Source organism: Nicotiana sylvestris, chromosome 10, assembly GCF_000393655.2.
Source record: "Nicotiana sylvestris chromosome 10, ASM39365v2, whole genome shotgun sequence".
Classification (NCBI taxonomy): Eukaryota; Viridiplantae; Streptophyta; class Magnoliopsida; order Solanales; family Solanaceae; genus Nicotiana; species Nicotiana sylvestris.
Window position 1 is genome coordinate 28292538 of NC_091066.1, and position 16961 is coordinate 28309498.

General features: G+C 35.6%; 1 protein-coding gene across 1 annotated transcript; it reads right to left on the reverse strand.

Annotated features, from left to right (window-relative positions):
* Positions 1-211: 211 nt before the first annotated feature.
* LOC104246417 (ras-related protein Rab7-like) lies at positions 212-5465 on the reverse strand. The gene is made up of 7 exons (XM_009802226.2): positions 5378-5465; positions 4123-4149; positions 3916-4015; positions 1429-1575; positions 1268-1348; positions 996-1141; positions 212-558 (listed from the first exon to the last, which is right to left on the reverse strand). The coding sequence occupies exons 1-7, from the start codon at positions 5428-5430 to the stop codon at positions 492-494; spliced, it is 621 nt and encodes a 206-aa protein (XP_009800528.1). The 5' UTR covers positions 5431-5465; the 3' UTR covers positions 212-491.
* Positions 5466-16961: the final 11496 nt, after the last annotated feature.

The following is a 16961-nucleotide window of genomic DNA, read 5'->3' on the forward strand; positions in this document are numbered from 1 at the left end:
GTTTTCAATCTTCTAATTCTAATGTTGTCCAAACACTAAATTAGTTGTACAAAATATTACTACTAGTAATTATGAAATAAAATTATTAAAACAATTACTAAGTCAATTTAAATAATAAATCACATCAAAAAATTACTACAGTATAACATAGTATTAAACAATCCGGCATTTCCAAAAAAAGAAAAAGAAAAAGGAATGAAGGAAGCTCCCACAGCTAAAACGAATTCCATGTATTCCAAAATTCCATGATAAAGGTAGTTTTGGATGTATAGTGTTAGTATCTCGTAATATCATTAAGGTTGAAGCAAAAAGAAGTTTACAAGGAGTAAAAAAATGCAGCATCAATATAATCATACTTTTGCAATTTGGAAGCTAAAATCAAATACAGACTTCAACTAACAGTGCTGTAATAAACTTAATTAATATCAACAGAGGATTCAAATCAGAGAATCTGTGGTTCAGTCGATGAAACAACCCAACAGAGAAGCCCTTCAACATTCGCATCTTGTTGATCTGGATTGACTTCCACCAGCAACATCAATAGTATCCGGAAGGTAACTATAAACATGAAGAAGAAAAACAATAGTTGTCAGACCAGTCAGCAACTCGGTAGATGTAGAAAAAGAATGTTTGCACGGCTAAAGATCGAATGATGCACACAGTTCTATGATATTGGATACAGATAACAGATCACTCGAAAAGAGTACTTGTTACAAGACCTAGGGCAACTTCTCCAAATTACACCTAATTGCATGAACCATCGAATACATTTCTCAGAAGATGACACAGTTTTCTCAAAACAGGAGATAAAATCCAGTTAATTCTTCAAGGCGCTTCTACTTAAAAAAGAACAGAGAACCTTTCAAGCATAATTGGAGGATTGGGTGAACCGACTCTGGCTTAAACAGTTCCGTTTATAATACTGGGAACTCAATGCATATAATTAATGCCCATATAAGTTGGCATAGTAGAGTTCCTGTTTGCAAGAGACTTACATTTCATTTTCAGGTTCATTTTTCAGAGCATTTTTGGCTATACACTGGAAAGCTGCATCCACATTGAATCCCTCTTTTGCTGAGGTCTCAAAATATGGTATGTTTCCCTTGAAAGCACACCATGCCTTTACTTTCTTCTCAGAGACCTGCAACCCATGCAACCAATTTAGAGCAAAAAACAACTCCATTCCTAGATGCCAAATTTGAAAGAAAAAATGACAATAAAAGAAGAATCATCATGAGAAGAATCATCAAAAGATAAATTAATTTACCACTTGACTGTTGCCGCCATCAACATCTATCTTATTCCCCAGTACGACAAATGGAAAGTTCTCGGGATCAGATGGGCTTGCCTGAACATTAAATGCAAAACTTATCAGCTATTTATTTTAAACACATCAAAACACGGGGGCAAATTATGGATCCATATTACCTGGATTAAAAATTCGTCCCTCCAGTTGTTAAGATTCTCAAATGACTTCATAACATTCACATCATATACTAGAACACAACAATCTGCTCCACGGTAAAAAGCTACACCCAGACTTTGGAACCTTTCCTGCCCAGCTGTATCCCATATCCGAAGCAGAGTAAGATGTGGCAGATTAGAAGCGAAGATGGTGAGTAAAATAACTGTCAGGTTTTTCCAACCATCTCCCATGGGTACTGTATACTTTGTGATATTCCACAAGTCATAAATACAAACTAAATCGAAAACCGCACATTTAGCAGAGCTACTTTTCGCGATACACAAAAAGAAATTGATTTGTTGAGGAGCGGTTCATCTGCAGTAGACTACAAGAAAATAGCATTGGTTTTGAAGAATATTGCTTGTAGAAACTGGATGTTCGTTCCGTTTAAACTAACTATAATAGCATCTTGTCAATCACATACGTAATTAGACCTACTGTATTAGACAAATTCAATAAGACCTTGGTTAGGGAGACGACAAAATCGGTGAGCCAAGAATTAACATATGTTTCCTTGAACCAATGCGTCAAAACATTCTGTCAATCATCTTTCAGAATATATTTAGAAAATGATCTTAGATTTGTTTTATAGTTGAAAAGGTCAGTAGTGAATCTGAAAAGAGACCCTTAGTACGAGGTTCCTGAGCAGTGAACACGCAAACCCTGACCTATATGCCTCCTGTCATTGAAATATACCTAAGTGAATATATTTGTAATGGTACAGAAATGTAATCATTTCTTTAGTCTCATACCTATATTGTTGTTGTTATAAGCATGCAGAAAAGAAAAAATGAGGAGAATTTAAAATTTAAATGTTGTGGACATTTCAGGGTGCAAATGCATGAACTTTTCTTTCGGGGCAAAAGGAACACACTTGAACTGGCACCATGTGACAGGACCAGGAAGTGAAACTTTATTTTTTTTATTAGTAGGATCATGATGTCAATCATTGAACAGAACCCAACAGTACATATGCTTTTTGTATAAAATGGTTGGCCTGATAATCAACCATTCAATTAATGTTTGCCTCATTCCAAATTAGATGGACTCGGCTATATGAATTATCTGTATCTGTGTATCTATTCTGTTCAAGATTGTTTTATTCCAATACTAAGTAATTTGTCTTCTAAGGCGAATTAGGGTTAAACTAATTTCTCCAAACCTCCCAATAATCCCTACACAGATTTAGAAGTCGTGATTGGCCTGTCAAATGCCTCCGAATTCATGTAGTCCTATGACCCAATGACAGAATGAATCACCTTACAATTCCATATCTGGAATCGACTTTTATAGGAATTAATTCATTTCCTTAAGAATAGCAATATGCATCAAACATTATGATAACAGTCATCTCAGATTTATTCAAACTTGCTTATATTTGGTCAAACATTCCAGCAGAAACAATCTGACAAGTGCAAAAGTTTTTCATAAGAGCAGCTTTTATAGCGAAAACAAACAACATTTCTATGATGGCAAAGTTCGGTCCTATGTTCCTCATAACCCTTTTTTCTTTTCACCTATGTCCATCTACGACTGTTTATGATTCTAAAAGGAGATGCTAACAATTAGAGAATGTACATTACTTCCACTAAAGCTTTTTTCTGCTCAAATTTCAAAAAGAATTAAAACTTTGTCCAAATAAACAAAACCCTAATTTACCCTTTGTAGCATCACGAAGTGACACCTTGTCCTGTAATGAGATAAAAAGCATCTAAAGCTCCAAAACACTGTAATATCCTTAATTTGGAAGTCCTATACTTTAGGAGACGGTAACAGAAGAAGTGCCAAGGCAGGAATGTTTCTCCTAATGAAATTATATACATTTTAACAAGATACTCTGGAAGCTATCATACTACTCCCTAGAAATTAAATTGATATATCCTAAAATCCAGCCAATCTGCAGAAAACTGATTTGCTCTATAACTACACAAAATGCTAGATTAACCTTCTCAAGAATATCAATTCTAATTGCTAAATGTGAAATAATCAATCTTTCCTTATGCAGACTACACTGCATTACAACTGGTATATCATCCTCTCTCTTTTTGAGACTGAACTAGTATATCTTTTAAAAAATTGGAAATTTAACTGACCAGAACTTTCTATATATGCTACTCTTAGACCAAAATAAGAAGCTTGATATGGAGATTGAGATAGTTACAGACCTCACTATTTATTGCTAGAAATTAAAATGCAGAAGCATTGGTCAGGGTTGAATAAGCCCTCTATATTAGATATTAGATAAACTTTTTGCAAGCACTATTCTACTGCAATCCAATCACATAATTGACACGAACGTTATTTTTATTTCCAAATGAATTTAACAGGGTCAATCGAGAATAAGAATTAAGTGAAAGTGAACAATAACATAAGAACAAACTAATTTCGAGAAAAGAAAAGAGGGATGAGGTAATAGCACTCATTAGATGCTTCTGACTCCTGAATCTTACCTGCAATATGTATAACCTATCCTCAAACTGAATTTCTTTTGTCAAGAAATCAGCTCCGATTGTCGCCTTGTATTGGTTACTAAACTTGCGATTCACATACCTAAAAATAATCATGAAAGAGATGTATATGGTAAGACAAAACTCGAAAAGGAAAAAAAATAAAGTATATATTTTGCTGGAATTCAAAAAAGAGGAATGTGAGCATACTGGTTCATCAGAGACGTCTTTCCCACCCTATAAAAGGATCAACAGGGAAGTCAGTCATTAAATCTAGATGGTATGCTAACGTAAAATAATGTACAGATTAAACATCAAACAGATAAGAGCCTCTGATCCAGATGGTTCAGTTTATGGATTCAAGGAATACTAAATCAGCTGAGAAGGATTTTAAGGTTCCACAACCTAGTCTACTAAAATATATTCAAACAGGTAAAAAATGAGGAAACCTAGAAAACCTAGAAAAGCAAAGATGTCAAGATTTCAAACCCGATTAATGATTAGAAGCAGTCAAATTTCCAAATTTACACACTCGGTTTTCAAGCCTGCCCACTATTTTTTTGTCAAGAAACCAAAACCGGGAAGCATTATCCATTTAACATTCTTTTTTCCCTTCATTTTGTCCAGTTGTTCAAAGAACAAGTGCAGATCACTCTTCAACGTCTAAAGAACTAGGGGCGTATCTACATATGCCGAAAGGTTGTCAGCTGAACCCTGGTTGCTCAAAAATTATATTGTGTATATAGATCAAATATTACTACAGCCTTAGCGAAATTTCAGGCTTTTCCATTCTAAAGAGTTGCTTATAGGTGTCAGCTAGTATTTTCCAATATGTAGAAAAGATAAGGAAATACAAGCGAGGGAAAAAAAAAAAAAAAAAACTACTGCAATATGTTAAGGGTGGAGCTATGGGGGGGTGAATGGGGTTCACAGCTTCGCCAGAAAATTACATTGCATATAAGGTCAACATTTTATGTATATTAGATGATGAATCCCCTCGGCTTCTTCGCGTATTTACCTTTTTAAATTTTTTGAATCCCCATGGTGAAAATTATCATTGCCACTGTGTTAACCACATCATGTTAAAGCTTAAAAGAGACACCTTTTAACTTATATTAGGTCTACAACATGCCCCTCAAGTGCAGGTCTTAATTCTCTTCCAGGACCAAGTACGTGAAAATATCTTTTGGGACGGATGGCGATGAATTCCAACCGTTGATCTCTGCTTACTCTAATACAATGTTAAATAGAGAAATTAGATTAGGTGGTTCACACAATTCATTGAAGAGAAATCAAACTACGTAGCAATAACAACCTTATATAAAATTCGCAATCATGCAAAGCAAACAAATCCAAATTATAGAATTAAGTTTCAGACCAAATCGGAATTAAAATTCTTAAAACTGTATTAGGGAATCAATGAATGAGATTGGGAGAACTGAGAAGAGAAACATGAAAAGTTCACCCGCTATCGCCTAGGATTATGACCTTGAGAAGCATCCGCTTTCGAGCTGCCATTATTTTTGTTCAAAAGGGTAAAAACGGAGCTCAAAAATGAATAAAACCAGTAAAATTGAAATGATCTTTTGAGAGAGTTTTTGGCCAATATCTATTTTGGTCCCTCAAATATAACCTTGAGCATATTTAGTCCCTTAAGTATGCTAAAGTGGAACACATTTAGTCTCAATGACAGAATCTGCCCAAGATCAATTACGGTGTTGGTTTCGGCACTCACCGTCTTTTTAATTAAATCATCAAAAATATTTTATAAACCAACACTCACTAATAGCATAGAACTGATAAATTTAAGATTTTAACGTTGAAACTTTTACTTTTAAAATTTCGGTTGATTTTTCCAAAAAGAAAAGTTAAAATTTGAAAAAATAGAGCTACCAAGATCACTTCTAGGCATATTATTGAAGCAAACGAATAATCGGATTGTATTATCACTTTTAGCCCGCACCAGAAACTATTTATATCCGGTAGTCGAAAAAAGTACATAAAATTTGTATAATTTTTATATATTAACATACAAAATGTATATATATATACAAAATAATATACAAATTTATATATTTTTCAACTATTTTTTTTACAGCGGCTATACGACGTCATTTTCTCATTGAAAACTGGCACAGAAGGGTTATTTTTAAGGTCAAAATTTTAGAAGACATTATCTAAAAATGAGAAATTAAAGTGATAATTTGCGTTATCCAATAAAAGGAGAGGAAACGTTTTGTTTCAGAGCAGAAGATTTGTTTCATGAATCAGAGTTGGTTAACACCGTTAGTTTTTGAATACATTCTATCAGTGAGACTAAATATGCTCCACTTTAGCATACTTAAGGGACTAAATATGCTCGGAATTATATTTAAGGGACCAAAATAGACCTACCCTCTCGTATTATCAACTGTTAGAAGAGAAGGGGTGGGGCGGACACAAATTCTCCTCCTTGTAGTTAATTTTGCAAATAAAAAGGAAATAAAGGTGGACAAAGTATTGTGTGAGTTCAGATTTTTATGTTATACTAGTATTAGGGTACGCACTTTGCCCGTGTACCTATATCAATAAATATATAATTTTTAAAAATTATATATATATTATTCAATAATGTGTTTTAGTTATTGAAAAAATATCAAAGAAAGAAAATGTAAGTTTCTAAATATAATGAATGTTAATCTCACTAAGCTAGCTCATTAAACAAAGAAATGTTACGCCACATAAGTCTTTATATATCTTATTATGATTTATGAGATAATATATATCTTATGAAAATTATTGTTATCTTTATTACCAAATACTATAAACAAATAACAAAAAAATACTTTAAAATAATTATTCAAAGATAATAAAATAAATTGAAGAATTTGAATCTTTGGGTCTTTTAGAAATTTGTGAGCGTAGAGATAGAACTATAGCTCCTAGAAACCCATAGATAAATAACAATATAAAGTATGAAATAGCTAATATTGAATTATAAAAAATGATGTAATACGATATGAAAAATATAGGGAGCTACATTTATTAAAATAAATATAAAAAGAAAGAAAAATGATAAGGGTAATTTTTGTGATTTTTTTTTGTCTTGGGTTATATCCTTATTGCTTCAACTTAACATTTTAGCAATTTAACTTTTAATACTATATTATAATCAATTTTTCTCTATTTTCTTATTTCTTTCACGGCAATTGCTCTTCTTGTGTAAAATAATTTGTGTACCTTAAGAGTTTTATCAACTTGACAAATAAGTTTACTTACATAATAATTTTAAAACAAAATTGAATTGACTTTTTCGTTGCTTTATTAATTCAAAGACTTAATTATTTGTTGAGATTTTATGCTTTTTTGATAGTATAGAAGATACAAATTATTTTCAAACTATTCTCCTACTCGAGCATAATATTATTCTCTTTATCGATTTTATGTAATATTGAAAACTACATTTAATAATTAGAACAAATATTTAATTAGGTAATGTTAGAATTATAGGTTCCCTAATAAGAGGAATCAATGTAAACATATTTCTATGGAAATCACATGAGTATACAAGGAAAAGAAACGTAATACTCTTAATTAATTCTCTTAAATAATATCTATTTTAAAGTCCTTAATATTGGGGTTTCTTATTTAATTCAATAAGGAAAAATCTAATAATCAAATTTTAGTTTCTTTTAAAGTCCTAAATATTAAGATAATAATTAAATGACTATTTTGTCTAGTGTGAGCTCTATTTTAAAAGGATAAAAAAAGCAAACGACATTTCGCTAAAGGCCTTCGTGCTTTTAATATAGTATATAGATAGATTAAATAAATTCTTTAATTTTAATTTATCTTTTAATTTATTTTAGTCCAAGCATTTCAAATGGAAACGGAAGAAAGAGTGAAAATTTTCTATTTGGTATGAGAATACTTAGGCCAAAGCGTGTTAGTGCATAGTTGGTTATAGTTGGAATAAGTAAAAGTTCAATATGGAAAAGTTTAGTTGATTTCAAATTCTTAAATATTTAGGATTCTTACATAATTTAAATAAGGAAATAGATTCAATAGTAAAGATTATAGTTGGTTTAAAAGTCTTAAATATTAGAAAAATAACTAAAAGACTTTTTGTCTAATGTAAATTCTATTTTTAGAGGGTAAAAAAGGCGAACGACATTTCGCTAAGGGCCTTTTAATATAGTATAGATTTATGAGTTCATATCCATACATTATTGCAATTTTAATAAATTTTTAACATTAATTTATACACCAATTTGAAACGCCGACGCATCTAAATTTTGGCATAAAATCAAGCATTGACTTCTTAATTCTTCTTATACAAATTTTTAATATTTAGAAGCTGGAGGGAGAAGTACTATCAACTACAAATTTTATTGTTCAAATATTTTGAAGAGAGTCTAAAAAGTCATATAACAATGTGACCTCAACGATCTAGTTGAGTTGATTATACAAATTCTTTTTATTTATTTTGCTCTACGTGGACTTATTTTCCTTCGAGAAAAATTAGAAAGTTCCTTTTAAAAATGTAATAAGAAAATTATTTATTATCTAAATTGCAATAATTTTATTATATTAGCACGGAGTTAATATTAGTTTCGAAAAAAGGTCTAAGCTATCCTTATTATTTGCTAAATTGTTTATGAATACTTTTCGTCCATCTATCGGTCCAAAAATACATACGACATTAATTTTATTAATAAAAATATCCACGTCTCACAGCAGAACTGGTGGGCTTTCAATTTAATGAGGTGGCATATTTTTATTGGGGCACGTGGCAAGCTCAGCCAGAAATCAAATTTGAGTCTAACATCCGCCCCATTAACCGAATCCGACTCTACTTTTATTACCTAGGTAAAAAATACACTTCTAGCCTAAGTCATTTTTTACTTTATATCTTTTCTCTTTTCTTATTGTCGCCGGTGGAAATTTGTCACCATTTCCACTGGCCGCCGAGCTCAACTGCATCATCATCTCTCCTCTCGGTTTTTTTATTTCATTTCATTTCTTTGTTGTTCTTTCTTTGAGAACTCAAATAGAGGCCTCCATATCTGAAAAAATATGGTTCAACTAATAGTGCTTTAGTTGATTTTCGGGAAAATTTGGTTGATAAATCTTATGTCTATCTCTACAAGTAATTCGGGGAGAGCTAAAATGAAAATAAATGCTCCTCAAAAGCAAGCAGATCCAAAAGCATGTGTCGTGATTGATTGATTTATCTACACATTAGTGTGTGTGTGTTTCTGTGCCTTCCTCATCGTGTGTGGTTCTGGAAGGGATTAGGGAATTTTAGTCTTCAAACACTAAACTGGACCAAAATGACCAAGATTTCATTAATCATATATTCAACTCATTGTAATTTTGCTTGATTCTTGCAAAACTACGGAAAATAGTTTACTCCGACGACTAATAATTTTTTTTTCTTCTTCTCTTTCCATTATATTTTCAGAGAATCTTGCTTCAATTACCAGGCCTAGGACCAGGGTACATGTACCGGATTGGTTCGGTTTTTATGAAAAGCCAATCAAGCTAACTATATCAGTTTCAATTGGTTTGATTTTATCGAGTTTTTCGGATTTTTTATTACTTAAATATTATTTCAATCTTACTTTGTTAAATTTTTTATAAGTAAATATATGCTTAGTAAAAATATAAAAAATTGATAAACATATTATCTATTAAAATATTTTTATGAGAAAATTTTCTTAGTAACACATAATAGTTATTTTTTAAGTCGTCTGACCATAATATACTCATTTGTACTGACTGAAATCAAGAGCCACGTGGTCCAATAAAAATATGTCACCTCGTTAAATTGAAGGTCCACCAGTTCTGCCATTAGACGTGGGGGTATTTTTATCTATATATATATATATATTAAAGGAATAAAGCTACCATAAATAATTAGCATTATGGTTAAGCCAAGTGGCATAATCTAAATAGATTTAGACAAATCTAATAAGGAGTAAGATAAATTAGATTTGATCAAATTTAGTTTACGGAGGAAATCAATTTAGATTGATTCATAATTTTATACTAAATAGATTTTGAAAGCTTTCCAAAACTAAAAATTCTTATTTAATAATTATTTACGATCAGCATGATTGATTTTATTTTATTTCACAATTTTTAATTTATGGAAACATTATGTAGAGAAAGAAAGTGATAGTGAAATACTACTATAACAATCTATATCTATATATATATTAAAGGTGTCACACCTCCTTTTTACGCACCCGAGGGGGCGTATGGGAGTTTTTTTCAATTAAAGGACAATCGAAACGGGATTCGTTTATTTATTTCAGAGTCGCCACTTGGGAGATTTAGGGTGTCCCAAGTCACCAATTTTAATCCCGAATCGAGGAAAAGAATGACTCTATATTACAGTCTGCGTACTAGAAATCTAGATAAGGAATTCTGTTAACCCGGGAGAAGGTGTTAGGCATTCCCGAGTTCCGTGGTTCTAGCACGGTCGCTCAACTGTTATATTCGGCTTATTTATCTGATTTTAAAATACAATTATGAACCAATGTGCCAATTTTAACTTTTAACCGCTTTATTATTATTGTATTTACAAGAAAGTGAACATCGCTTAAAACATATCTTTGGACTGTGTCACATGAAATGCACCCACAATCCGAAACATATTTTATTTGATGTTTTAGGATTTGGATTTAGGTCACATGAAATGCACACCCAAGTTTAAGAAAATAGATTATTAAACACGCGCCTAAAGAGACTATCGTGTTATTATTTTGGGGAAGGCCGTGAAATTCGCTAAACGGCCCTCCTGAATTCTAAGTAATTTAAAACAAGTATTTACTGAGGGCCCCACAATTTGTATTTTTATTCGGCGAGGCTCATCTCATTCTTATTTTTTTTTGAAGGAATTTGCAACGACGTGGAAATGCGTCTCGGGCCACGTCACAATCAATGTGCCCGTGACTAGAGACATATTTCGACTCCGTTGAGATTTGGATTTGGGTCACATAAATGTGCACCCGAATTAAGGAGAATAAATTATTAAGACGTGCCTAAAGCAACTAGCGTATTGTTGTTTTGGGTAAGGCCGAAAAATTCGCTAAACGGCCTGTCCCGAATTCTAAGTGTTTTAATATATATACAGTTAGAGGGCCCCGCGGCTGTGTATATTTTTGTTTGACGAGGCTCGTCTCGTTCTACTTTTAAAAGGAATTCGCGACGTCATGGACATGCCTCTCGAACCACGTCACAATCAATGTACCCGTGATTAGAAATACATTTTGAATCCGTCGAGATTTGGATTTGGGTCACATAAATGTGCACCCGAGTTTAAGAAGGTAAGGTTTATTAAAGCGTATCCTAAAGAGACTAACGTGTAGTTATTTTAGGAGGGTTGTGAGGTTTGCTAAACAACCCGTCCTGGAAACTAAATGCTTCAATAATATACATTTAACAAGGGCCCCGCATCTGCGCGTTTTGTTTATTTTCATCGAGGCTCATCTCGTTCTTGTTTTAAAAGGATATCCTATAGCAACTACGTTTCTTGCCGTGTTTGTCTCTATCAATTGAAAAACAGTAGATAGTCCTAATTAATTACATGCTTGCAAGTTGTTTGTAATGGAATTCGGAAATGCTTAAAAAATCGGGACCGAAGCTGCGTGCACAGTCGGCCGAACAAATAATCATGGGCCCAAATCCAGCCCACGCGCGGTTGGCCAGACCTGGGCCACTGCTCGTTCGATGCGGGCCTGCCTGGTCTGTTTTCGACCTGGGCTCGACCTTCATGAGGTTGAGGCCCTGAATTTGTGTTCTTTATCTTGAAACATGGTTTTAAGAGTTATATATGGCAATTTATTGGAAAGGAAAGAACTTAATTTACAGTGTACAAATTTCATGCTTGGACTACATTACAGGCTCATACTACACTATTGAATTAAGTATGAGATACTACCTACTGCCTTGGGCATACTCTCATCATCAACCTATATTCACATTCTAGCATCCGATTACCATGCATTGACATTTATAGGCATGAAGACTACCTCTAGTATCCATAACAAAATGTAAGAGACATTCTTCAGGATCTTTCATTTTGATTCATGCTCATTTTTCCAATTACATTTTGACAGTGCATTGGTTGTGTACCTGGTATAGAGGACAAAGAAGAAAGGAATGATCAGCTGGGCAGTATGCAGTAAACACAGCAACAGCAGATACACAGCAACAACACAGCAACAAACCAACAATCAAATGTTTTCCACAACCCACAGACAAACAGCAATGTTTCCCAGAACAAAGAACTAGCAGATAGTCGAATACCAAACCAGCAATCCCAGGAAAGAGTAAGGAAACAACAGAGATAGCAGAGTGTTCAATGCAGCAACACCAACAGTTCGACAATCCCAAGCAGCTCAGTTAATGCAAACAACAAAACCTGGCCAAGACAGCTTGACCAATATGAATCCTTACCCAACTTTTAGACAGTGTTTGGCTACAATATTTACTGGAACTCTCTTATGTTTTCAGTCTTTTCTTTAAACTCACTAGACCTCTCTTCAAACTAAAAGCTTTCCAACCTTTTGTTTTCTCCCTTTTCTGAAGACTAAAAGTCCAGCCCTCCTTAGGTTCTCAAAGGACCTATTTATAAGCCAAATGACCCAGTGCAGTTAAGCTGCCCTCATGCTGCAACTTGCAGCCTGCCCATACTCTGTTAAACCCATGCTTGAGCATCTCTTGATGCCAGCCATTGGTTCCCCACGCCTGGTTTTGTTTAATCAAGAGTTATGGGCATCATTTTATTATTAATTTTAAGCCCCCATACCCTTGTGTCTTGTTCCCCATTGGTATTAGTTTAATCTTAATTAGTACCCTACTTGTCAGCTTCATTTAAACTAACCTTTTCTGCCTTTTTCAAACCCCAGATTACCCCTGTTTAACCTTGATTATTACTGCCCTGCCTATTGCAGCATCAGTGCACTTTGGGCTTTGATCATTCGATTTCAGAACTGCCCCAGCCTGGCTTTTTAATTGTTTACAATGTAGTTACAAACTAACATTCATAGGTAATGCCCAACATTCAAATCACAATACAGGCCCATTCAGAATATTTGAACATTCAGTCGTAGGAGACTAATCGACGACATTTATCAGGTCGACTACACTAATTATAACAGGTAATAATCAGTCGCTCATATAAACAATACGTTCAGGGACCTAAAGGGCATCAGACAACTTTTGTTCAATTACTGGGGGGGCCTATATGAATTAACTCATTTGACGACTAATCTAATTGACGCACATGTATGTCACAGAGTACATTTAGAACACAAACAGAAAACAACTGACCAAATAAGAGGCCTTTGACAGAGATGGAAGAAATCCGAATGAAAATAACAAAATAACAAACAAACATAACGAAGCATGCTGACAACTTAATTAGAACCAAACAAAGAGAAAAGGAAACTTACCGAAAAAGTTTGAAATCAAAACGGACCCAAATCAGACTCAACTTCGAACTCTTGAGGCCGAACAAACTTTAATCAGGGTGTTCTCACATGAGAACACCTTGATTAAGGTCTATTAGACCTCAAACCCTTGTCAAGACCGGCCGGATTCCCCAGGTGCATGTGTTCTAAGGTCTGGATTTTCAGATCTGGATTTTTAGGAGTTGTGGGTAGATTCGGACCAAACCAAGCTTGGTTTGGTCACGAGGAAGGTCAGGGGAGTGTCTGATACAAAGATGGTGAGGTTTGGTATAGATCGAGTTTTGTCTCGAATCTTCAAATCCAGATTCGAGACGACAGGAGGTGATTCGAGGTTCATGGTTAGTGGATTCGTGTTCAGGGGAGTGAGGGGGTCTTAGGGTGTTCGGGAGGTGGCCACCGGCGTTCATGCCGCCGGGTTTTGGTGGAAGGGAAACTAGGGCGGCTTGCTAGGGTTTGGGGGTTTCAGGTTGGGGAAGGAGACGAGTGAGGGGTGGGGTTCGGATAGGGGGTGCGGGGTAAAGGGCTGAGTTTATATATGGGGAGGTTGATCGGATCTGAGCCGTTAGATCAGACGATCTCAACGGCTTGGATCTGATGGTGAGAAATGAAACGGGGTCGTTTGGTAGTTGAACGGGGTCGTTTGGTTTAAGTGAGGGGTTGGGTCAGATTGGTTATTGGGTCTGGTTTGAAAATGGGTTGCTGAAAGAGATCCTGAGCCGTTGGATTGGCCTGGACGGACGGCTCAGATTGATTTGCCTGAAACGGCGTCGTTTCAGGAGGTGCCTGGGTAGGCCTGGACTTGGACTGGGTCTGAGTGCTGGTTTGGGCCTGTTTTTTGTTTCATTTCTTTTGGGCCCAAACCGATTTTCCTTCACTCTTTTGCTTTTTTTTTCTTTTAAACAAAAATGAGATAATAATAAAATAGTGAAATTAAAATCAACAATACTGTAACATTTCAACATAATTATCATACCAAGTAAGTTAAATCACAACCTAAAACGGACGATGCACATATATTTATATTTTTTGAATTTTCTTTTAACGCCACATATATTTTTTGTATTTTTGTTTGATAATGACTAGATGCAAAATGGACAGACTCACAAACGACTAACAACACATGTCACGGAAAGATCGAAAAATTGTACAGCGAAGCCTTTTGCCACTATTTTTATTTTCTTTTGGAGCGATTGTCCGTGAAGCAAAAATCACGTGCTTACAGCTGCCCCTCTTTGCACGAAGACACGAAGGGTTTTCGCGCAAAGATAAAGCGAGCGATTTTTGCCCGTCCGAATACTCCGTGTGAAGCATTTTTTGAAAAAGATTTGACCGAACCTTTGCTTCAGAGGTTTCCTACATATCCTGGGCTGAACAGGAATCAGGTCAATGTAGTTCGGGAAATTTTGGTAGCTGGGACTACCGTGTGACTGTAGTGTTTGCTGTTGTTGTGCGCTGTTGTATGCTGCTGTAGGATGCTACTGCTCAACCGATCTCCCTATTACATTGCTCTAAAAGGAAAACAAGAAGCTAAGCTAAACTGAGGATCCTGAAATCTCATCCATCTTCAACTTGTTCTTGTTGCCTTGCTTTCTTGTCGGCTAACGCTTTCCTCCGATGCCTTTATCTTGTGACTTTGGGAGATGATGTTGGTCCTTTGCTGACGTTTGAATGCCAGTTTTCATCACTTTGCTTGATCCGCCGGGAACATGCCCTCTTCTTCAAGCCTTTCAATTGTTTCTTTGGTGGTATGGCTTTTCATCAAAATTGTTATGTTGGGCATGCTATAACGTTCCCAAACTGCTTCTTCTGAGACGCGTTCCTTCTTTATTTTGAATGTGCGCTTGCTTTGGCAGCCTTCTGCCTCTTGGCGCTGGGGATTTTATTGTTTCCTGCTTGGGGATCTTTGTTGTACCCTTCCGTCTTCAGGTGGGGTGACTGATTCCAAAATCTAGAGCTAAAAGTATTCCCGCATTATACTGGTGGGTGACCTAGAACTTAAATGTATTCCCGCATTATACTGGTGGGCGACCTAGAACTTAAAAGTATTCCCGCATTATACTGGTGGGCGACCTAGAACTTAAATGTATTCCCGCATTATACTGGTGGGCGACCTAGAACTTAAAAGTATTCCCGCATTATACTGGTGGGCGACCTAGAACTTAAATGTATTCCCGCATTATACTGGTGGGCGACCTAGAACTTAAAAGTATTCCCGCGTTATACTGGTGGGCGACCTAGAACTTAAAAGTATTCCCGCATTATACTGGTGGGCGACCTAGAACTTAAAAGTATTCCCGCATTATACTGGTGGGCGACCTAGAACTTAAATGTATTCCCGCATTATACTGGTGGGCGACCTAGAACTTAAAAGTATTCCCGCATTATACTGGTGGGCGACCTAAAACTTAAAAGTATTCCCGCATTATACTGGTGGGCGACCTAGAACTTAAATGTATTCCCGCATTATACTGGTGGGCGACCTAGAACTTAAAAGTATTCCCGCATTATACTGGTGGGCGACCTAGAACTTAAATGTATTCCCGCATTATACTGGTGGGCGACCTAGAACTTAAAAGTATTCCCGCATTATACTGGTGGGCGACCTAGAACTTAAATGTATTCCCGCATTATACTGGTGGGCGACCTAGAACTTAAATGTATTCCCGCATTATACTGGTGGGCGACCTAGAACTTAAATGTATTCCCGCATTATACTGGTGGGCGACCTAGAACTTAAATGTATTCCCGCATTATACTGGTGGGCGACCTAGAACTTAAATGTATTCCCGCATTATACTGGTGGGCGACCTAGAACTTAAATGTATTCCCGCATTATACTGGTGGGCGACCTAGAACTTAAATGTATTCCCACATTATACTGGTGGGCGACCTAGAACTTAAAATGTATTCCCGCATTATACTGGTGGGCGACCTAGAACTTAAATGTATTCCCGCATTATACTGGTGGGCGACCTAGAACTTAAAATGTATTCCCGCATTATACTGGTGGGCGACCTAGAACTTAAATGTATTCCCGCATTATACTGGTGGGCGACCTAGAACTTAAAAGTATTCCCGCATTATACTGGTGGGCGACCTAGAACTTAAATGTATTCTCGCATTATACTGGTGGGCGATCTAGAACTTAAAAGTATTCCCGCATTATACTGGTGGGCGACCTAGAACTTAAATGTATTCCCGCATTATACTGGTGGGCGACCTAGAACTTAAAAGTATTCAAATTGCTTCCCCGTTCTTTCGAGAAAATTTCGACAATTGGCAGAAAATTTTCTGCCCCGATTTTGGTGATTTCCCTGGCGCTGCATCTTGCTGCCATCATCAGTCCTTTGTTTTCCTGCAGCATACAAAAGGATTTAATTAGTTTTCATTGTGGCGGTAGAGGGTGCCTTTTTGGCGGATGATTTTCCTTTCTTCTCTTCTCTTGCTCTATGTCCCAATTGATTAGGGGGGCAAAGTTGCCTGCTGGGGGTCTCTAGCCTGCTGGGGATTGGCTTTCAATTAATCCCCTTTTCCGCTTTCTTTTTAAGCATATTCTGTGGGAGTCTGCTTTTAACTCCCGAACCCACT

Coding starts and splice junctions, on each gene's coding strand:
- LOC104246417 (XM_009802226.2), bottom strand. CDS start 5,430: ATGGCAGCTCGAAAGCGGATGCTTCTCAAGGTCATAATCCTAGGCGAT. Junction 4,016..4,122: donor AAGACGTCTCTGATGAACCA/GTATGCTCACAT, acceptor GATTATTTTTAG/GTATGTGAATCGCAAGTTTA. Junction 1,349..1,428: donor GGGACGAATTTTTAATCCAG/GTAATATGGATC, acceptor TTTAATGTTCAG/GCAAGCCCATCTGATCCCGA.